At 39.1% G+C, this 24284-nt stretch overlaps 1 protein-coding gene across 2 annotated transcripts in view; it reads left to right on the top strand.

Moving 5' to 3' along the window:
- The first annotated feature begins 8855 nt into the window (after nucleotides 1–8855).
- EIF2B3 (eukaryotic translation initiation factor 2B subunit gamma) overlaps nucleotides 8856–24284 on the top strand; it is a 153745-nt gene continuing 138316 nt past the window's right edge. For both annotated transcript variants that reach the window (XM_059897914.1, XM_059897904.1), the window contains exons 1-3: nucleotides 8856–8921; nucleotides 14454–14610; nucleotides 21380–21525. In XM_059897914.1, the coding sequence (XP_059753897.1) occupies nucleotides 14463–14610; nucleotides 21380–21525 (294 nt within the window). In that variant the 5' untranslated portion in view covers nucleotides 8856–8921; nucleotides 14454–14462. The remainder of the gene's footprint in view (nucleotides 8922–14453; nucleotides 14611–21379; nucleotides 21526–24284) is intronic.

Genomic DNA, 24284 nt, shown 5'->3' with positions numbered 1-24284 from the left:
AAATGAACTAAAAAAAAAAAAAATCCTCATGCATATACCCTTGCCTACCTATTTATTTTCTTAGACTAAGTTCCTAAAATCACTTCATCAATCTGCCAAATTGCCCTCTAGGAAGGATGTATCAGTTTTCACTCCCTTCAGTATCTATTTCCTAAACTCTTACCAACCTTGGGCATTTAGTTTAATGTGCAGAAAAATTATATGATTTTTATTTTAATCTGCATTGCTTTGGTTATTTACTATATTGAACAATTGTTTTTCTTCTTCATGAACTGCTCTTTATGTATTTTTGTCCATTTTTCTATTATTTTCATTATTCTTTTCTTATTGATTTATAATAATCTTTGCATAGTACTAATATAATAAGCACAGCAAAGCACTGTGTTAGATGCTATACATATGTTATCTTGTTTTATCTTCTCAGCAACTCTATGAAGTAAGTACTATTATTATGCCCATTTCCAGATGAGAAACCTAAAGCAAAGATTAGTTAGTAACTTGCCCAGGGTCACGTAAGTAGTAAGTGATGAAGCTACAATTTGGATTGTTGTCTGCCAGCTCCAAAGCCTGCTGACATGTTAACTAAGGCACTATGTCCTGTATATTAAACCCCTTGTTGTGTCAGGTGTTATAAATATGTTTTCCCAGTCTGTACTTTGCCATTTAATTTCATATATGTTCTTTCCTAATATACAAAATTTTTAATTTTTATGAATTAAAATTCTTTTTCTTTATGGAAGAAACCATATATTGGATACACACCACAGGAAAGCAATATAGTATACTAGTTAGGAGCACATTCTCTAGAGTTAGCTTGCCTGTATTCATATCCTGGCTTAACCACATGTTGACCATGGACAACAGACAACAGCCACAGGTTTTCCAAATCCTTTGCCAGTTTCCTCAGCTTCCTTTTATTTTTTTTAACAGTAATTTTAAAAAAATATTTATTTATTTAGGCTGCACCGGGTCTTAGTTGTGGCACGCGGGATCTTCGTTGTGGCATGCACACTTCTCACTTGTGGCATGCAAACTCTTAGTTGTGGCATGCATGCGGGATCTAGTTCCCTGACCAGGGATCAAACCCAGGCCCCCTGCATTGGGAGCACAGAGTCTTACCCATTGGACCACCAGGGAAGTCCCTCAGCTTCCTTTTGTGAAGTACCTATCCTTTACCATTGCTTTGAAATGCTGCATTTTCACATGCTTATCATCATTGTATGCTAAATTTTAATATATAAGAAATCTTCATTTTGCACAGTAGTACCAGGCTGTAAAAATGATCCTGCACTTTGAAACCATGCAAAGAGATCTTAATAATCAAGTGGGGGGAGGGGCTTCCCTGATGGCACAGTGGTTAAGAATCCACCTGTCAATGCAGGGGACACAGGTTTGATCCCTGGTCAGGAAGATCCCACATGCCGCGGAGCAACAAAGCCCGTGCACTGCAACTGCTGAGCCTGCGCTCTAGAGCCTGTAAGCCACAACTACTGAGCCCACACGCTGCAACTACTGAAGCCCGCGCACCTAGAGCCCGTGCTCCGCAACAAGAGAAGCCACCACAACGAGAAGCCCGCGCACCGCAACGAAGAGTAGCCCCCGCTCGCCGCAACTAGAGAAAGCCCGCGCACAGCAACGAAGACCCAACGCAGCCAAAAGTAAATAAATAAATAAACAAACAACTTTAAAAAATAATAGTAATCAATGGGGGAAATTACCACTCTTCCATGACAAATGTTTTGTTAAAACATTAAAAACTCTCCTACAATTATAAATGTACAAGGAAACGAAAAACTAGTAAAACTAATATTTATTTAGTACATTGAAATCTAAAGCATTTAGAAGATTTAAGAATTAAATTGCTTTCTTTGTAAAACGCTTATCAAGAGTAGTTTGAGGGCTTCCCTGGTGGCACAGTGGTTAGGAATCCGCCTGCCAATGCAGGGGACACGGGTTCGTGCCTCGGTCCGGGAAGATCCCACATGCCGCGGAGCAGCTAGGCCCGTGAGCCACAACTACTGAGCCTGCGCGTCTGGATCCTGTGCTCCGCAACGGGAGAGGCCGCGACGGTGAGAGGCCCGCGCACCGAGATGAAGAGTGGCCCCCACTCGCCGCAACTGGAGAAAGCCCTTGCACAGAAGCGAAGACCCAACACAGCCAAAAATAAATAAATAAATAAATAAAAACAACCTCCCTCAGTCCCTAGTTTCTGAGGCTTCTTCATAAAAAAAAAAAAAAAGAGTAGTTTGAGCAGTGCTTACCTCTTTTTTCTTGTCATAATATGGAGCAAGCATTTACTCTAAGTCTTGGTGAATGGTCATACTCCTTTCTAAGTTTGGATCACCTTCCAACATTTTATTCTTTGTACTTTCAATCTCATGAAATCTCTCTGAGAATTCCTTTCATGTGAAGTTGTTGCTGACATCACTTCCTCTGGGACACCTTCATCCTTTTTGTCACAGCCACTTTCCTCATTTATGTGGATAAGCTTGCCCTCACTAAGTCCTTCTGGCTGCATATCTATACTCTTTCAAGACAGAAATGTTAACTTCCCCATGATACGACTCCATTTATGCTCAATTTGAATTTCACTTCCAGCATTATCACTTCTCATTTATTTGCTGCACTTTCATTTTGTTGGCCAATTCTCAATTATCCTTTTTTTTTTTTTTAATGTCACATGGGTTTATCACTGGAAGACAAGGAAGCAACACAACTACATTCTTTGCTGCCTGTGAATGAACTGAGTAAGAGATGTGCAGTGACTAATTACCAACAGACTTTAAAAAGCGACATGATTGTTCATTCATGGATGCACATCCAACATGATCCAAGTTGATTCTCACAATTTGCTTTTATGGAGGAGAGAATTTTTGGAGGAACTTCACCATTTTTACTGATCTCACCTGTTCCTTTTGTATCCATTTCTAAATTTATTAGATAGAAAGTTGTGGAAAGGGATTTCCCTGGTGGCGCAGTGGTTAAGACTCTGTGCTCCCAATGCAGGGGGCCTGGGTTTGATCCCTGGTCAGGGAACTAGATCCCACATGCATGTCGCAACTAAGAGTTTGCATGCCACAACTAAACTGGTGAGCTGCAGCTAAGGAGCCCTCAAGCTGCAACTAAGACCTGGCACAACCAAATAAATAAATAAATAAAATTTTTTTTAAAAAGTTGTGGAAAGATTTAAATGAGACATAGATCACAAATTTCAATAACCTCTATAAAATTCTAAGACTTTATGCTGTCAATATGGTGTTCTTCCTCTCCCTGTCCCTCCTCCCTGCCTAACTTTTTCGTATTCCCAAAGTACTTATCACCTTTTAGTATATGGTACAGTTTACTCATTTATTATTTAAACTTCCTTATAATTTATGCTGCCTCTCCCTGCTACAATGAAGGCTGGATCCTTTTTTGTTCACTAATATATCCTAAGAGCCTAAAACTATTCTTGGCACATAGTAGTCACTCAATAAATAAATGAACGGTGGCCAATAAACCATACTTTCCAATTTAAAATCAAGGAAAATCAGCCATCTGAAAAGTTTTTCAATAAAGGAAGAAAATTTTAAAATTGATTAAATCACTTATTTTTAAAGTTGGCCCATCAGTTTAGAGCATAAATGTCCAGATTCTGACCTTCAAAACCACCAACAATGAAAATTCTGTGTGCTTGAAAGGAAATATTGAATTCCTTCAATATTAATGAAGTTAATGAAATTTCTTTCCAAGCTCTTTATGTAAACACTGGAGCATCATTAGCTGTCTAACTTGTCATGAATCTATTAGGAAACTGCTGGGCTTATGTACAAAAATAAAACACAAATATTTTGGGACCTGCAATTGGTTGCCAAAGTAGAGTTTCTTTTCACTTTTATCTTTCACTCAGCACTCTAAAAATAATAATTCCCTGCCCCACTGACAAGCCTTCAGCCAGATGGAGTAGATGAATATTGTGATGTGGCCAGTAAATTCCCAAAGAGAGATCTCTTGCAGACCGTGGGAAGAGTATTTCTGAGCCAAGGCCCAACTTTTGAAAGGTTTCTTTTGTCTCCCATAGTTTAAAGAGAACTTTAGAGCTTGACCTTCTTAAACTGTTTCCCCACCACATACAAACACATACACATAAATGTCCCTTAGGGAAGAAATGTGAACAGGAAACACATTATAGGGAATAGCCTGTATTCAACAAGCATTTATTAAATACTTCCTGTGTAATTAATAATTAAAAGTAAATAATAAGAATGAGGCTAGGCATGAGGGCTAATAATGTAGATTGACTTAGTGAAAAGAAGTGTTTCGAAGAAGAGATGTTGTCAGTGACCCAGGCCCTCAGCCCAGCTTTCCTACCACCAAATGGGAGGATGAAGGGAAATTTCTGAGAAATTTCTAATTTGTTTAATATTATTACTTAGCATGTCCCAGATCCTGTGCTAGGATGTGTGGAGAGAGAAGTAAATAAGATACAGCCTTTGTCCTCAGGGGGCTCCCAGTGTGATACAGAAGACATGAAAAAGGAGATGACAGTCCTTTGTGGTGAGTGCCATAATGTAAGGACTAGAAGCAGTGGGAGCCAGCAAGAAGTCCACGAGGCAGCAGTTCTTAAAGTAAGCTCCGTGGACCTCAGCGAGTCCCCAAGACCCTTTCAGGGGATCTATCAGGTCAAGGCTATTTTTATAATAATACTAAAACACTATCTGCCTCTTTTGCTGCACTGATATCTGCACTGATGGTACAAAAGCAATGGTGGATAAAACTGCTGGTGCTTTAGCATCAATCAAATCAGAGATACCAAACTGTATTAATAGTCACTGTATTCTTCACTGCCACACACTTGCAATAAAAATTAAAATTAAAATAAAAAAATAATAAAACAAAGTAAGTTTCACTTAATGTCTGTGATGAGGCAATAAAATAATTTTATTAAATCTTTGTCCTTGAGTACACATCTTTTTAATATTCTATGTGATGAAACAGGAAGTACACATGTAAAACTTCTGTGCATATATGAAAGAAGTATGATAGTCGTCTCCAGAAAAGCACTTGGGCCATTGTTTGATTTTTGACCTACTGCTTTTTTCACAAAACACTATATTTACTTGAAAGAACAACTGACAAACTGTGGACAAAAAATTATCAAAATGAGTGAAGTAAGCCAGTCACTTCAAGGAAAACCACTAACAGTGATAATATTTGAGCTTTCAAGAGAAAATCAGAAGTCTGGGAAACTTGTATTTGTCATCACAGCTTGCCAACATTCTTAAGGACTTTTCTAATGAGATTGGTGGTGATATTAACACATGTGACTTTAAAAATATTGTATAATGAGCCAACATTGGGAAGATCTACATAACCTAGTGAACCAGTATTTTACAAATGATCAGTGCGTCAAGTTGCAAAATCATGCATGGGTAAAATGCCCATTCAAAGTGCAAGTATTATAAGAGTACAAAATGGTCATTGATATAAATGATTCTACATCGCAACTAATCTTTAACAAACTACCACTTATTGAGTTTGGTGTGTAGTATCGAAGAATACCCCCATTATCTGACAAAGGCTATTAAAATAACTTTCCCTTTTCCAACGATGTATCTGTGTGAGGTTGGGTTTTCATCACCCGAAACAACGTATCCCAACTGATGAGAAAATTCAGCTGTTCTCTATTAAGCTAGACATTAATGAGACATGCAAAAAGATGAAACCATTGCATTCTTCTAATTTTTTTGCTTTGGAAACATAGTTATATTTTCATTAAAATGTTACTGTTACCATGTAATAGGTTTAATTGTTTCTATTTGTTTATGAATTACTGTTTTTAAAATTTCTCAGTTTGAATTTTTAATATGGTAGATATCAACAGATACAATCTATACAAACAAAAGTTCTTTGGGGTTACCAATCATTTATTTTTTTTTAGAAATTTATTTTATTTATTTATTTTTGGCTGCATTGGGTCTTTGTTGCTGCACGTGGGCTTTCTCCAGTTGTGGCGAGCAGGGGCTACTCTTCCTTGTGGTGCATGGGCTTCTCATTGTGGTGACTTCTCTTGTTGCAGAGCACGGGCTCTAGGTGCGTGGGCTTCAGTAGTTGCAGCATGAGGGCTCAGTAGTTGTGGCTCATGGGCTCTAGAGCACAGGCTCAGTAGTTGTGGCGCATGGGCTTAGTTGCTCCGTGGCATGTGGGATCTTCCCGGACCAGGGTTCAAACCTGTGTCCCCTGCCTTGGCAGGCGATTCTTAACCACTGTGCCACCAGGGAAGCCCCCAATAATTTTTTTCAACTAATTTTTATTGGAGTATAGTTGCTTTACACCCAATAATTTTTAAGAGTGTAAAGGGTCCAGGGACCAAAACGTTTGAGAACTGCTGCCCTAAGGGAATAATTTAGAGTGAGTTTAAACTGAAGTAATCCCTCAACTACTTTCCTCAACTAGAGGAGAAAGTCCTCTAGCTCCCTGAAAACATTTGCTAGTTTAAACATGAGCATTTAAAATGGATGACAGAACCCTCTTGCACTGTTGGTGGGAATGTAAATTGATACAGCCACTACGGAGAACAGTATGGAGGTTCCTAAAAAAGCTAAAAATAGAATTACCACATGACCCAGCAATCCCACTACTGGGCATATACCCAGAGAAAACCGTAATTCAAAAAGACACATGCACCCCAATGTTCATTGAAGCACTATTTACAATAGCCAGGTCATGGAAGAAACCTAAATGCCCATCGACAGACGAATGGATAAAGAAGATGTGGTACATATATACAATGGAGTATTATTCAGCCATAAAAAGGAACGAAACTGGGTCATTTGTAGAGACGTGGATGGACCTAGAGACTGTCATACAGAGTGAAGTAAGTCAGAAAGAGAAAAACAAATATCGTATACTACCGCATATATGTGGAATCTAGAAAAATGGTACAGATGACTGGTTTGCAAGGAAGAAATAGAGACACAGATGTAGAGAATAAACATATGGACACCAAGGGGGGAAAGTGTGTGTGTGGGGGGTGGTGGGATGAATTGGGAGATTGGGATTGACATGTATACACTAACATGTATAAAAAAGATAACTAATAAGAACCTGCTGTATAAAAAATAAATAAAATTAAATTTAAAAAAATGGGTGACAGATATGAAGTTGAATGCTGTTCTTACTTCATAACTAGTTCTTACCTCAAAACCATGCTATAATTCCCAAGGCTTCTGCTTGCTTGGGCTAATACCAAGGAGAGAGAGAATCTTGCTGCAGAAGGAAAGGGTAGTCAAGTTTCAGGTCTCTTGTGGCCAAATCAGTCACTTCACGGCTTGGCTCCCTTTTACCAACTCAGTGTTTTGAGTTAAAACAAATAATTTCCCAATAACTCATCACCAGCATTCTAAAGTGAAGGAGAGGCAGGGCAGGGATAGGCTGGTGTTATGGATGTGGCTCAGGACTTTTTCTTAGTAAGTTCTAAGCTGAGCTCCTATTCTTCTGGCTAAAAGTCTGGGGAAAATTACAAGTCCTATCTTTCTCATTGCTTGCTGTATCCCCAGCATCTAGCATCTAAGATATTGGTTGGCACATATTAGGCACGCAATAAATAATGTTGAATGAAGTCAAACTCGTTTATTTTTATTGCAGAAATTAGACTCTGCCTCCTAACTGGCAGGGAGCTAAGGCAACTCAAGATTTAAGAGATGGATAGAAAAAGAGGAAGCTTCCAAAAGATTAGGAAATTGCAGGAATGTGTGTGTGAGAGAATGACCATTGTTCCTGCTATCTAATGTAGTTTAGGGAATTCCCTGGTGGCCCTGTGGTTAGGACTCGGTGCTTTCACTGCCCTGGCCTGGCTTCAATCCCTGGTAAGATCCCCGCAAGCCATGCAGCAAAGCAAAAAAAAAAAGAAAAAGAAAAAAAAAAAATCAGATAATGTAGCTTAACAATCTGTGTCAAAATTTACTGCTTAAAACAAAAAAATTCTTTTATTATTATCTCTCACAGCTGTTGGAGTCTAGACTCAGGTGTTTGGGTTCTCCCGTGCAGTTGCCCCTGCTTCCAGGGAGTCTGTTCTCAACACAGCAACCAAAGTGATCCCTTTAAAAACCGTTATATCGCTGCTCCTCTGCATAATTCAAGGTCCTCACAACGGCCTACAAGACCCACAGGATCTGAATTCTTCGCCCTCTCCCCCATTGCCTCTCTAGCCTCCTCTGCCATCATCCACTCTCCCCCTGGCTTACTTTGCTTTAGCCATATTGGTCTCCTTGCTGTTCTTTGAACTTGCCATCTCTCTTCAGGGCCTTTGCACTTGCTGGCTAGTCTTCTTGGAAGGCTGTTACCCAAGATATCCATTTGACTCACTCTCTCCAAGCCACTGTTCAGTGTCACCATCTCAATGAGATCTTCCCTAATCCCACACCCCCGACCAACTGTTTTGATGGCTACAGGTGGATGTTTTCCATACCATAATAGTCTGGTTCAGAAAGCCAACGCTGAGTCGCCACGTTAGACCTCACTGGACATAGAAAACCTTGGCAATCCTTGGTGAGTTCTCCACTGGCTAGCCCCAAACCGCAGCTCCCAAAGAGCTCTCTTTTCGCAGAGTGGCAGTTGAGGCCAGGTCCTAGAAGGAGAACTGCCTGAAGGAAGAGGCTCTTTCTAGCTCCCCTGCCCTGTGAGGGACGCTCAATGGGCCTTGGTGATGTGTGAACGAACGAAAAGGCTCAGGCGGCCCCACCTCCTCGCCTCCTCCCCTCCTCCCCGCCATGCCCTTCTCGGCCGGCATCTATCACTCGGTGCTCGTTCCTTCTCCGCGGGCCTGCCCAGATCGTCCCATCGATCTGCCCGGCCATCGCGCGCCTGCGCCTTTGGGCTGTCAGTCGGCGGCGGTGTGGGGAGCCACCAGAGCCAGCGGTTGTGGCACGCGGGGACCTGAGGTAAAGCTGCGGCTGGTGCGCTGCCAGGCCGCGCACGAGCTGGCTGGTGGGGTGAGCCGCGCGGTGGAGGCCACCGGGCCTCGCTGCACCGGAGGGAGGCGGGCTCCTCGAGCCTGGTTAAGAAGGGCCTGAGCGGCTGGCGGGGGTGCAGAGTCTGAGTCGCCAGCTCGAGTGCCTGCCCGACCCGGCCGCGGAGCCAAGTGCCCGAGCTAGAAGGAAGCTCGGGGAGAATCCGAGCCAGCCACCTCGTGCAACAGATGGGGAAACTGAGTTTCAGGGAGGGGAGGATCTGCTAGAAGTCACAGCGAGTGAGCACCAGACCCAGGACCAGACGCCCTGAGCACAGTGCCTAGTCCTTTACACTTAAGTTCTTCGTTCATTTATTCTGTTTTTGGTTGTTTGGGTGCAAGACAGTGAAATACAATAAGATCTGGCTGAGAGATCAGTTATGATAACGGTGTTTTATCTTACCAGTTTACAAAAGGAGAAGGCAGTGAGTGCTATGACCGAGGCAGGTCTGGGATGCCATGAACACCCCCTCTAAAACTTGAGTGGCTAACGAGTCTTTGCCTTGATTCCCATCACCCAGAGTCGTGGTAGTGACACTGAGACATTTGACAGGCTGCCTGGTATCATGGATGGTTATGTTCATGCTTATCACCCAGAGCCTCATTGAGAGCAGGAACCTCTGTGAACCTAGTGACCTGGGTTCTAATGTTTGAGCTTGAGTCTTACCACGGGGTTGTTGTGAGGTTCACAGATGCTCATTCCACAGAGCACTGATTGAGTGCCTAGCATCTGACGGGAGTTGTGTCACGTACTGGGGATACAGCAGCGACAGTCAAGGAACTCATAGGAAATAGACATTTAAATAAATGCGCAATACAGCCTGTAAAGGTAGAGATGATCTGTACATAGTAGAGTGAAGGCACTTAAGGAGAAAAGAGTTACTTCTCCAGGAGGGTGGGAATGGATAGGAATGGCTTTTTAGGCAAGGTGGTTCTTGAACTGAGTCTTAAAAGTCTAGAAGGTGATTAAATACTAGGCACAGGAGAAACGCAACCTAGGAAGCAAGAATAGCAATACAGGGACCAGAATTATGGTTCAGCTGGCACAGAAGGCTTCCATGACCTGTCGAATATCAAACACAAAATGCTTGTCATGGGATTGACATTATTATGTGTGCTTTACATAGATAACTCATTTAACATTCATAAATCTCTGTGAAGTAGAACCTGTAATTATTCTCATCTTAGAAAATTAAGACTGAAGCTTGGAGAAGTTATGTAGCTTGACCTGGATCACACAGCTAATTCATGGTAGAACTAGAATTCAGACCCAGGCAGTCTAACTTGAGGGCCTGTGAACTTAACCACCAGTCTCCCTTCTAGAAACTGAGGACGCTGAGAGTTTTAAATGTCAGGCCCCTTGTTACCTCACCTGTAAGTGGCAGAACCAGAACTCAGACTAAGGTCTTTTGACCCTTAGGGGTCCAGAGCTCTTTTCAACGTAACATCAGATGTTATGGGAGTTATACAGCGCCAGATAAATTCCAATCTGAGGCAGTGCCTGCTGGAATTGAAATTACCATATCTTTAAGTTGTGGATGTTGTGCAAGAGCCTTCACTTTGTGCTTGGGTGTACAGGGTGTGAGTGTTGCAGATCAGATACTGATGTGAGGAGCACAGGACTGATCACAATTATGGTAAAGGTGCAACATTATTTGCCAGTTTGGAGTTAAATAATTTTTTTTCCTAAACATTGAATTTCACACTTGTTTTTAAAAGGTTACATCATTTGTTGTAAGTCAAAGAGTACTTTTATTTTAAATCAATAAGGATTTGTGATTTCTTTTTTAACATCTTTATTGGAGTATAATTGCTTTACAATGGTGTGTTAGTTTCTGCTGTATAACAAAGTGAATCAGCTATACATACACATATATCCCCATATTCCTCCCTCTTGCATCTCCCTCCCATCCTCCCTATCCCACCCCTCTAGGTGGACACAAAGCACGGAGCTGATCTCACTGTGCTATGCGGCTGCTTCCCACTAGCTATCTGTTTTACATTTGGTAGTGTATATATGTCCATGCCACTCTCTCACTTTGTCCCAGCTTACCCTTCCTCTTCCCTGTGTCAACTCCATTCTCTATGACTGCTTTGTTCCTGTCCTGCCCCTAGGTTCTTTAGAACCTTTTTTTTTAGACTCCATATATATGTGTTAGCATACAGTATTTGTTTTTCTCTTTCTGACTTACTTCACTCTGTATGACAGACTCTAGGTCCATCCACCTCACTACAAATAACTCAATTTCGTCTCTTTTTATGGCTGAGTAATATTCCATTGTATATATGTGCCCCAACTTCTTTATCCATTCTTCTGTCAATGGGCACTTAGGTTGCTTCCATGTCCTGGCTATTGTAGATAGAGCTTCAATGAACATTGTGGTACATGACTCTTTTTATTTATTTATTTATTTATTTATTTGGCTGTTTTGGGTATTCGTTTCTGTGCGAGGGCTTTCTCCAGTTGCAGTGAGCGGGGGCCACTCTTCATCGCGGTGCACGGGCCTCTCACTGTCGCGGCCTCTCGTTGTGGAGCACAGGCTCCAGACGCGCAGGCTCAGTAGTTGTGGCTCACGGGCCCAGTTGCTCCGCGGCATGTGGGATCCTCCCAGACCAGGGCTCAAACCCATGTCCCCTGCATTGGCAGGCAGACCCTCAACCACTGCGCCACCAGGGAAGCCCCCATGACTCTTTCTGAATTATGGTTTTCTCAGGGTATATGCCCAGTAGTGGGATTGCTGGGTTGTATGGTAGTTCTACTTTTAGTTTTTTGAGGAACCTCCATACTGTTCTCCATAGTGGCTGTATCAATTTACATTCCCACCAACAGTGCAAGAGAGTTCCCTTTTCTCCACACCCTCTCCAGCACTTATTGATTGTAGATTTTTTGATGATGGCCATTCTGACCGGTGTAAGGTGATACCTCATTAAAGTTTTGATTTGCATTTTGATTTGCATTTCTCTGATTAGTGATGTTGAGCATTCTTTCATGTGTTTGTTGGTAATCTGTATATCTTCTTTGGAGAAATGTCTGTTTAGGTCTTCTGCCCATTTTTGGATTGGGTTGTTTGTTTTTTTGATATTGAGCTGCATGAGCTGCTTGTATATTTTGGAGATTAATCCTTTGTCAGTTGCTTCATTTGCAAATATTTTCTCCCATTCTGAGGGTTGTCTTTTCATCTTGTTTATGGTTTCCTTTGCTGTGCAAAAGTTTTTAAGTTTCTTTAGGTCCCATTTGTTTATTTTTGTTTTTATTTCCATTTCTCTAGGAGGTGGGTCAAAAAGGATCTTGATGTGATTTATGTCAGAGAGTGTTCTGCCTATGTTTTCCTCTAAGAGTTTTATGGTGTCTGGCCTTACATTTAGGTCTTTAATCCATTTTGAGTTTATTTTTGTGTATGGTGTTAGGGAGTGTTCTAATGTCATTCTTTTACATGTAGCTGTCCAGTTTTCCCAGCACCACTTATTGAAGAGACTGTCTTTTCTCCAGTGTATATCCTTGCCTCCTTTATCAAAAATAAGGTGACCATATGTGCGTAGGTTTATCTCTGGGCTTTCTATCCTGTTCCATTGATCTATATTTCTGTTTTTGTGCCAGTACCATACTGTCTTGATTACTGTAGGTTTGTAGTATAGTCTGAAGTCAGGGAGCCTGATTCCTCCAGCTCCGTTTTTCTTTCTCGAGATTGCTTTGGCTGTTTGGGATCTTTTGTGTTTCCATACAAATTGTGAAATTTTTTGTTCTGGTTCTGTGAAAAATGCCATTGGTAGTTTGTTAGGGATTGCATTGAATCTGTAGATTGCTTTGGGTAGTATAGTCATTTTCACAATGTTGATTCTTCTAATCCAAGAACATGGTATATCTCTCCATCTGTTTTGTATCATCTTTAATTTTTTTCATCAGTGTCTTATAGTTTTTTGCATACAGGTCTTCTTTTTCCTTAGGTAGGTTTATTCCTAGGTATTTTATTCTTTTTGTTGCAGTGGTAAATGGGAGTGTTTCCTTAATTTCTCTTTCAGATTTTTCATCATTTGTGTATAGAAATGCAAGAGATTTCTGTGCATTAATTTTGTATCCTGCTACTTTACCAAATTTATTGATTAGCTCTAGTAGTTTTCTGGTAGCATCTTTAGGATTCTCTATGTATAGTATCATGTCATCTGCAAACAGTGACAGTTTTACTTCTTCTTTTCTGAGTTGGATTCCTTTTATTTCTTTTTCTTCTCTGATTGCTGTGGCTAAAACTTCCAAAACTATGTTGAATAATAGTGGTGAGAGTGGGCAACCGTGTCTTGTTCCTGATCTTAGTGGAAATGATTTCAGTTTCTCACCGTTGAGAACGATGTTGGCTGTGGGTTTGTCTTATACGGCCTTTATTATGTTGAGGTAAGTTCCCTCTATGCCTACTTTCTGGAGGGTTTTTATCATAAATGGGTGTTGAATTTTGTCAAAAGCTTTTTCTGCATCTATTGAGATGATTGTATGGTTTTTCTCCTTAAATTTGTTAATATGGTTTATCACATTCATTGATTTGCGTATACTGAAGAATCCTTATATTCCTGGTATAAATCCCACTTGATCATGGTGTATGATCCTTTTAATGTGCTGTTGGATTCTGTTTGCTAGTATTTTGTTGAGGTTTTGATTTATGATCTTTTATTGTGCCTCTCTTCTGTGGTAGCTGCTGTAAAGAGATTTTTTTGAATGTCAAACAGGTTCATTTATTACCTTGAGTGTGAAAAAAAGGAATTAATTTGGTTTGTTTCTGCAATTGGGCTCTGCAAATCTAGGTTAAGATACAAACCTACCTTTGTGTTTATAGTGGTATCTTTCAAGTTGGGGGTAAGGAGAAAATGGGAGCAAATGGCTGGATTATTGGAAGAATCTTAAGTCATTTCACACTTTTCAGAGATCTAATGTGCTTGTATTTGTGCTGTTAATTCTAGTCAGAAGTTTAAAATTTTTTTCAAGGAATATGAACTCACATATCAGAAGCCAACTTGGTAAACTCTTACTCCTTTAAGAGTCAGCTCAAGCATTACTTTCCTGTAAAACCTTCCATCTTTTCTAGGAAGACTTAGGTGTTAGCGTCACTATATTTGCCTACTGCATCTTGGATGTATCATGCATTAATGATAATATATTATAATTCACTCTATTTGTCTTCACTTAATTGTGAGCAACTCAAGAACAAGGGCCAGATTTTTTTTTTCTTAATTCATATCCCTCCTCCAGCCCATCTCCCCAGGCTGGAGCTCAGAGTATATATCCGTGAGTAAGAGAATAGGATAAATGTGATGTTTATACTGCAGCTAAGGAGTCTTTCTTATTCTGGTTATTGGAGTTGGAAATGATGTATTTGTCATAAGTGAATATCAATAACCTAACTAAAAATAGGATTAATACTGTGTGTGCTTTGATTTTAGTTACTTCTTTTTCTCTTGTTTTTCTCTGTGATTGCAGTTTGTAAAAATGGAATTTCAAGCAGTAGTAATGGCAGTTGGAGGGGGATCTCGGATGACAGACCTGACTTCCGGTATTCCCAAACCTCTGCTTCCAGTTGGGAACAAACCTTTAATTTGGTACCCATTGAACCTGCTTGAACGTGTTGGATTTGAAGGTGAGTTATGGCAATGAGATGTACTCATAAAACTTTTAGGGTGTTTGATCCCAGTGATTTGTCAGTTTTATGAGGGTGAGACAGGACGAATGAAAGAAGACTAGGACTCAATGTTGGCTGGAGACTGTCCTCTTTAAATTAGGAACTCAGGAGTACTCTATCACTGTGTGAAAAAGGTTGAGAAGATAGTGCTAAGTGTTACTTTTTTAGAGCTAGTCTCCACAGTGATCTAAGATGAACCCTGGAAGGATGTCAGAACATAATATGAGGAATACAAGTGCCTCATAATCAGTACTTACTGAGAACCTGTATGTGCCAGGTAATATATTAAGCACTAGGGTACAGAATTGAAAATATTAACTCAGACCCTGATTTCTAGAACCTTAAAGTCTATTGGAAAGATACACATGTAAACAGATTATCATTGTGTAATGTGATAAATGTTATAACAGAGGCACATTATAAGTGCTTGTTATAAGGAAGTTGCTGTTTCTACTTGAGGGATTCAGAGAAGGCTTACAGAGTAGCTGACCCTTGAATTGAGTCTTGAAAAGTAGATTACCAGGCCTACCAGTGTGGAGAGAGCATTCCATACAGAAGTAATAATGTATGCAGAGAGAGAGTCATGATCAGCACAGCATGTTCTGGCAGCTACTTTTCATTTTATTTGGCTGTAATATCAAGTGTAAGGGGGAGGAGTAGATGTAATGAGAGAAATAAACAGGGATCATGCTATGAAGGGCCTTGTATTGCATGCTGAGGAATTTAGATTTTTTTTCCTGAAAGCAGTGAGGAACCAGTGAAAGACTTAAACCGAGGTTTAATATGGTTAAATTAATGTTTTAATTATTCTAAGTCCTTTGCCTCTTTATATAAATTTTAGAATCAGCTTATCAATTTCTACAAAAAGGATTGCTTTAATTTTCTTTTTTTTTTTAAAGGAATATTTTTCTTTTTAATTAATTAATTTATTTATTTATTTTTGGCTGTGTTGGGTCTTCATTTCTGTGCAAGGGCTTTCTCTAGTTGTGGCAAGCGGGGGCCACTCTTCATCGCGGTGCACGGGCCTCTCACTATCGCGGCCTCTCTTGTTGCGGAGCACAGGCTGCAGATGCGCAGGCTTAGTAGTTGTGGCTCACGGGCCTAGTTGCTCCGCGGCATGTGGGATCCTCCCAGACCAGGGCTCGAACCCGTGTCCCCTGCATCGGCAGGCAGACTCTCAACCACTGCGCCACCAAGGAAGCCCCAGGGTTGCTTTAATTTTGATTGAGATTGAATTGAATCCATAGATCAGTAGGAAGAGAATTCACATTGTAATAACATTGAGTCTTCTGATCCAGGAGCGTGGTATATCTCTGCATTTATTTAGGTCTTTTGTAATTTCTCTCAACAGTGTTTTATAGTTTTCAGTGTATAGGACTTACACATATTTTGTTAGATTTATTTCTAAGTTGATATTTTTGATGTTATCATAAATGGTAATTATTCCAATTTCCAGGAGTTTGTTGCTAGTACATAAAAATAGTTTCTTTATGCTGACCTTGCATCCTGTAACTTTGCTAAATACACTTATTATTAATTCTTGTAGCTTTTTGTAGATTCCTTAGGATTTTCTACAGTTTGACCTAATTGACGTTTATAGAACATTCCACCCAGTAAAGGAGAATGCACATCCTTCTCAAGTGCTAAGAACCTTTACCAAGATAGACCATATTTTTAAAAATAAAACAGGTCTCAATAAATTTATAAAGATTAAAATCATACAAAATATATTCTCTGACCACAGTAGAGTTAAATTAGAAATCAATAACAGAGAGGTATCAAGAGAATCCCTAAGTATTTGGAAATTAAACCACATATTTCTACATAACCCAAAGAAGAAACCACAAGGGAAGGTTTTTTTTTTTTTCAATTTTTATTGTAGTATAGTTGATTTACAATGTTGTGTTAGTTTCAGGTGTACAGCAAAGTGAATCAGTTATACATATATCCATTCTTTTTTTTAGTTTCTTTTCCCATATAGGCCACTACAGAGAATTGAGGAGTTCCCTGTGTTATACAGTAGGTTCTTACTAGTTATCTATTTTATATATTGTAGTGTGTCTATGTCAATCCCAATCTCCCAATTTTACCCCCCCCATCCCCTTGGTTTTCTACATCTGTGACTCTACTTCTGTTTTGTAACTAAGTTCATTCGTACCCTTTTTTTAGATTCCACATATAAGTGATATCACATGATATTTGTTTTTCTGTGTCTGACTTCACTCAGTATGACAATCTCTAGGTCCAACCATGTTGCTGCAAATGGCATTATTTTGTTCTTTTTTATGGCTGAGTAATATTCCATTGTATATATGTACCACATCTTCTTTATCCATTCCTCTGTTGACGGACATTTAGGTTGCTTCCATGTCCTGGCTTTTGTACATAGTGCTGCAGTGAACATTGGGGTGCATGTATCTTTTCAAATTATTGTTTTCTCCAAGTATATGCCTAGGAGTGGGATTGCTGGGTCATATAGTAGTTCTATTTTGTTTTTTAAGGAACTTCCATACTGTTCTCCATAGTGGCTGTATCAATTTACATTCCCATTAACAGTGTAGGAGGGTTCCCTTTTCTCCACACCCTCTCCAGCATCTATTGTTTGTAGATTTTTTGATGATGGCCATTCTGACCAGCATGAGGTGATACCTCATTGTAGTTTTGATTGGCATTTCTCTAATAATTAGTGATGTTGAGCATCTTTTCATGTGCTTTTTGGCCATCTGACCACAAGGGAAATTAGAAAATATTTTGAACTTACTGAAAATGAAAATTCAGTGTATTAAAATTTGAGGCATATAGCTAAAGCAATGATTAGAGAAAATTTTTTAGCATTAAGCACTCTGTTAGAAAAGAAAAAATGTCTCAAATTATCATCTAAGCTTCTACTTTGACAAACTGGAGAAAGAGGAGCAAATGAAACCCAAATAAGGAGAAAAAAGGAGATAAAAATAATAAGAGCAGAAATAAATGAAATAGAAACCAAAAGTGTTAGAGAAAATCAGTAAAACCAGAAGATGGGGGTTTTTTTGAAAAAAATCAATGAAATTATTATTATTTTTTTAATTTATTTATTTATGGCTGTGTTGGGTCTTTGTTTCTGTGCGAGGGCTTTCTCTAGTTGCGGCAAGCGGGGGCCACTCTTCATCGCGGTGCGTGGGCCTCTCACTATCGCGGCCTCTCTTGTTGCGGAGCACAGGCTCCAGATGCTCAGGCTCAATAATTATGGCTCACGGGCCCAGTTGCTCCACGGCATGTGGGATCTTCCCAGACCAGGGCTCGAACCCGTGTCCCCTGCATTGTCAGGCAGACTCTCAACCACTGCGCCACCAGGGAAGCCCCAATAAAATTATTAAACCTTTAGTTAGACTGATCAGAAAAAGGAGAGAAAACACAAATTACTAATAACAGGAATGAGAGAGGGGACATCACTACAGATCCTACAGACATTAAAACAATAATGAGCAGAGGAGTTACCTGGTGGTCTAATGGTTAGGATTTGGCACTTTCACTGCCGTGGCCCAGGTTCAATCCCTGGTCTGGGAACTGAGATACCACAGCCATGCAGTGCAGCCAACAAAACAAACAAAAAAGATAATAAGTAAATGTTGTGAACAACTTTATGGTGATAAATTTGACAACTCAGATTTTTTTAAAAATTGCTTTGGAAGCTTTATGAAGAATCATTGTGGAGGAGTTAAGACTATAAGCAGGGAGACAAATTAGGAGATTGTTACAAAAGTCCACACTAGCAATGAAGAGGGTCTGAACTAAGGCATTAGCACTAAGGATGGAGAAGAAGGACCATCTGAAAAAGTTGTTGATTAATGGGAATGGGTAGCAGAAAGAAAGGGAAGAGTTCCTTCTACTTTTTGCTTGGGTAACTAGGTGGATGGTGATGCCAATAATAGGAAAGGGAATATGGGACAAGGAACAGGTTTTTTGTTTTTTTGTTTTTCATTTCAGGTGACTTTTATTTTATTTTTTTAAATTAATTTTTATTGGAATATAGTTGCTTTACAATGTTGTGTTAGTTTCTGCTGTACAGCAAAGTGAATCAGCTATATGTATACATATATCCCCTCTTTTTTGGATTTCCTTCCCATTTAGGTCACCACAGAGCACTGAGTAGGGTTCCCTGTGCTATACAGTAGGTTCTCATTAGTTTTCTATTTTATGCATAGTAGTGTATATATGTCAATCCCAATTTCCCAATTCATTCCACCCCCCCCTTCCCCTCTTGGTATCCGTACGTTTGTTCTTTACATCTGTGTCTCTATTTCTGCTTTGTGTGTAAGTTCATCTGTATCATTTTTCTAGATTCCACATATAAGTGATATTATACGACATTTGTTTTTCTCTTTCTGACTTACTTCACTCTATATGACAATCTCTGGGTCTATCCACGTCTCTGCAAATGGCACAATTTCGTTCCTATTTATGGCTGAGTAATATTCCATTGTATGTATGTACCACATCTTCTTTATCCATTCCTCTGTTGATGGACATTTAGGTTGCTTCCCAAGGAACAGGTTTGAGCGAAGACAATGAGTTTGGCTTTGGCCACAATGAGTTTGAGGTGTCCTATAGTTAGATATAGCAAATCAGAATACCAGATGGAGGTGGTGCCAGATCCTGGGCCCCCGGGTTGTGATCCAGTGTTTATTCCACTCATACCTTCTTGAGACAGACCCATGAACACTTCTTTGCAGTAGTCTGTATGACATTGACGTTAAGAGATGTGTTTTACTTTTTTAATTTTTTTAATTAAAAAACTTTTTTTAAAATATTTATTTTAAAAAAATAAAATAAAATAAAAATATTTATTCGGTTGTGCTGGGTCTTGGTTGTGGCTCACAGGCTCCTTAGCTGTGGCATGCGAATGTGAACTCTTAGTTGCGGCATGCATGTGGGATCTAGTTCCCTGACCAGGAGTCGAACCTGGGCCCCCTGCATTGGGAGCTTGGAGTCTTAACCACTGTGCCACCAGGGAAGTCCCAAAGAGATGTGTTTTAGAAAAGATTTTCTTTTTAGATCTCAATCTCACAGGTGAAGGACACATCTTAATACACTTTTAAACATACTACTTCCCTTTAGTAAGTTCTTATGGATTTGTCATCTATAACTTTTTTTTTCTTTTTACTTTTGCTATATATCTTTAGTTATGCTCTGTGATGGCCTTTTGTGGTATATAGAAAATTCCTTCTCAGTGAGGCTCAGTCAGAATTTGGAGAATGTCTCCTAAACATGGGATTCTGGAGTTGAACAGTAAACTCTATGTTCACTCTGTTCATATTGTTTGTGATTTTAGGGAAGTTAACATAGCCCTGCTTAGCATTAGTGTCTCTCCATACGGAAGAGTTCTGGTCCAATTATGAGACTGACTGTCCCGTATTTATAGTTACTCCCTTCATTCTACCTAAAATGTCCTCTCCAACCTATGGAAATGTCACCTTCTCTTTGAAATCACAAACAGTTTTAATCAGAGCTTTATGCTTTCATCACACTTTGTTTTTCATGCTTTCATCACACTTTGCTTTTCTCTATGCTTTCATCACACTTTGTTTTTCTATCTCAGTACCTCTCAAGGCCTGCTTTATGCTGTAGTTAGTGGCATGGGAGACTGATCTCCCTGAGAGCAGGTACTGTGTCTAATTCATCTTTGTAACATCAGCATTTTATGTACAGTATGTAATAAAGAAATTTTTGTTGGCCTTGAATTCATCATGGCCTGCCTCAGAGGCGATCCCTTCCATGAAGCCTTCCTTAATTAATCATTTCCATGTCTAATTTTTCCATGTTATGTTTCTTAAGAATAGGGACCATGTTTAGTTCATTTCTGAATTCTCAGTGCCTATTTGTCCTTTACATATTAAATGTATTTGTACTTATTGGTTGAATGAGTGAGTTAATGACTAAAAGAAAGCTAAATGGGGAAAGGAAGAAAGAGAGAAGGAAAGAAGGAAGGTTAAATGATTTGAAAAAGAAAGAGGAAGAAAGAAGGGAAGAAAATAGAAAAGAGAATGATTATAGTGAAAGGGAGAGATAATTGAGCACTATCATGGAACAAGTAGTGGAAATTGTTACACTTTAGAGATGCTAAAATCTGATCTTCAGATATCAGCAACACATGTTATATTGCAGTGGATTACATTACCCTGCCAAAGATCCATGACAAAACCCCAAGTTTTCTGTCATTAATTGATAGCTACATGGATAAGGTGAAGGCATCTATTACGTGGAAACTGCCTGTTACTGGGTTCCTTGTGATCCTCAGTGAAGCACTGATGGCTGTCTGATGGAGAGTGGTGATAGCTCTTTCTTTGGAGTGAATGAAGAGTTAAAATGTGATCCTATTTGTATATGCTTTGATAAATGCTCTTCTAAATTCTTTACATCAGGAAGAAGTAGTGTGTTATATGTATTAGTTAAAGTGTGGGCTCTAATCATACAGACGCGAGTTTTATCTTAAATCTCGTTTACTAGTTTTAGTACCCTGAACAAAGTCACTTCATTTCTTTTACTCCAAGTTTTCTCATTTGTAAAATGAGATTGCTGTAAGAATTAACTGAGAGAATGCACGTAAAATACATTGAAAAGTCTCAATAATATTAGCTGTTATTACTAAATCTAGAAACAGACCAAATCTAATTGAAAAAGGTGTAACCATTGTCTAAATGAATGAGAGTTTTTGCATTTTTCCTTCTTTTTTTCTTTCATGCTATAGAAGTCATTGTCATTACAACCAGAGATGTCCAAAAGGCTCTATGTGCAGACTTCAAGATGAAAATGAAGCTAGATATTGTGTGTATTCTTGATGAAGCTGACATGGGAACTGCAGATTCTCTGCGCCACATATATCAGAAACTTAAGGTGAAAAACTATTTCTTGATTTTTATTGTTCATTGAAGATAAATATCATCTTATGTTTTCCCAATGCATTGCAGTTTACAGTGCTTTTTTTTTTAATTTTTTATTTTGTTTTATTTATTTATTTATTTTGGCTCCATTGGGCCTTTGCTGCTGCGTGCAGGCTTTTCTCTAGTTGTGGCGAGCGGGGGCTACTTTTCATTGCGGTGCGAGGGCTTCTCATTGCAGTGGCTTCTCTTGTTGCAGAGCATGGGCTTTAGGCACGTGGGCTCAGTAGCTGTGGCTCTTGGGCTCTAGAGCGCAGGCTCAGTAGTTGTGGTGCACAGGCTTAGTTGCTCCGCGGCATGTGGGATCTTCCAGAACAGGGGATCTAACCCATGTCCCCTGCCTTGGCAGGCGGATTCTTAACCACTGCACTGCCAGGGAACTCCCTACAGTGCTTTTTAAAAAATATATTCTTGCATCACATACTTTCTTGCCCATGTTTCAACTGCTTTTTAGTTTGGTTACTAGTGAAGATCTAGACAGTTGTTGCAGTCACTAGTTTCCAATATTTTTCAGTCATAGTACATCTTTATAAAAAAGCTATACTTCAGATATACTTCAAAAGATTCCATTTATATAAAGTTCATGAATAAGCAAAACTAATATATAGTAATGGAAATCAGACCAGCAGTTGACTCTGCAGATGAGAGATCGACTGGAAAGAAGTACGAAGAAACTTTCAAAAATTTCAGCTCCCCCACATGATAATATTTGAATGTTTAGTCTCCTTTGATTAAGAAATTAACATGGGTCTATGGATATGAGGGTACAGTCTCCCCAGTGGCCTGTGGCCCATAAAGTGAGAAAGATCTACTGTCAGTTGTTCTAAAATTGATGTCCTTTGGAAAAAATACATTCTGTGTGATAATGTTGCTATCTTACTTGAGTTGGGGGGCAAAATTTCTCCTACTATTTCTAGTGACTGCAAACAGATGTATTATTATTTTCAACCTACCTATGCACTAAAGAACAAAAAATTAATGCATATATGTACACGGCCTTTCCTTCCCTTTATTGGGGAATAATTTACACACAGTAAAATACACAGTTATTAATTATATAGTTCAGTGAGTTTTGACAATTATATATACCCAGGTTATCATTATCCAAATCTAGAACATTTTCATCACCTCTCAAAGTTCCTTTGTGCTTTATTTTAGTCAATCCTGCACCTTTAGAGTCAACTGCTGTTCTGATTTCTATCACCATATATTAATTTTGCTTGTTCATGAACTAGGTATAAATGAAATTATATAATTTTATTCTGGTTTCTTTTGTTCAACATAATATTTTTCAAATTCATTCATATGATTGCAGGTATAACTAGTTTGTTCTTGTTTATTGCTGAGAAGTATTCCATTGAATAAATATACCCCTATTTACCCATTTTTCTGTTGATGGTCATTTGGATTGTTTCTAATTTTTAGATACTATGAATAAAGCAGTTATGAACATTGTTCTGCAGGTCTTTTTGTAAAAATATTATAGGTTATAGGGTTTACTTTATTGCAAACTGCCAAATAGTTTTCTAAGTGGTTGTACATTTTACACTTCATCAGCAATGTATAAGAATTGCACTTGCTTCACATCTTCATCAACACTTGGTATTGTCAGTCTTCTTAATTTTAACCATTCTAGTGTGTGTTATGTAGCACTATCTCATTGTGGTTTTAATTTGCATTTCCTTGATAATAATGATGCTGATCACCTTTTCATGTGATTATTAACCATTTGTATATCTTCATGGAATGTCTGTTCAAGGCATTTGCCTTTTTTTTGAGTTGTTTGCCTTGTTATTATTGATTATAGAAATTCTTTATATATTATAGATGCAAGCCTTTTGTCAGATATGCATTGTGAATATTTTCTGCCAGTCTGTGGCTTGCCTTTTTACATTTTTAATGGTGACTTTGATGACCAGAAGTTTTAAATGTTGATGAAATCCAGATTACTGATTTTTTCTTTTATGGTTAGTACTTTTTGTGTCCTAAGAAATCTTTGCTTACCCCAAGCTTATAAAGATATTCTTTTGTATTTACTTCTAAAAGTAAAGGAATAAAGGTTTACTTTTTTCTGTATGGATATTCAGTTGTCCCAGCATCATTTGTTAAAAAGACTTGCCTTTCCCCGTTGAATTGCTCTGATGCCTTAGTTGAAAATCAATTGACCGATTATGTGTGTGCTATTTCTTTTTTCTTTTTTTAAATTTATTTATATTTAATTTATTTATTTTTGGCTCCGTTTTTTTGGTCTTCGTTGCGGCGTGTGAGCTTCTCATTGCGGTGGCTTCTCTTGTTGCAGAGCATGGGCTCTAGGCAAGCAGGCTTCAGTAGTTGTGGCCCTCGGGCTCAGTAGTTGTGGCTCGTGGGCTTTAGAGCACAGGCTCAGTAGTTGTGGTGCATGGACTTAGTTGCTCTGCAGCATGTGAGATCTTCCCGGACTAGGGATTGAACCTGTGTCCCCTGCATTGGCAGGTGGATTCTTAATCACTGCATCACCAGGGAAGTCCCTGTGTGTGCTATTTCTGTTCTCTCTACTTCGTTCCATTGGTCTTTTGGTCTCTACTTTCCATACCACATTTAATAAAGTCTTGATTATTTTTAACTTTATAAAGTAGGTCTAGAAATCAGGTACTATAAATCTGCCAACTTTGTTCCTTTTCCTGAAGATTGCCTTGGCTATTCTAGGTCCTTTGGATTTCCTTTTCCTTAAAATTG

Source organism: Balaenoptera ricei, chromosome 1 (assembly GCF_028023285.1).
Source record: "Balaenoptera ricei isolate mBalRic1 chromosome 1, mBalRic1.hap2, whole genome shotgun sequence".
Classification (NCBI taxonomy): Eukaryota; Metazoa; Chordata; class Mammalia; order Artiodactyla; family Balaenopteridae; genus Balaenoptera; species Balaenoptera ricei.
Note: the sequence above shows the minus strand (reverse complement) of the source record. Positions and strands in the feature narration are given on the sequence as shown.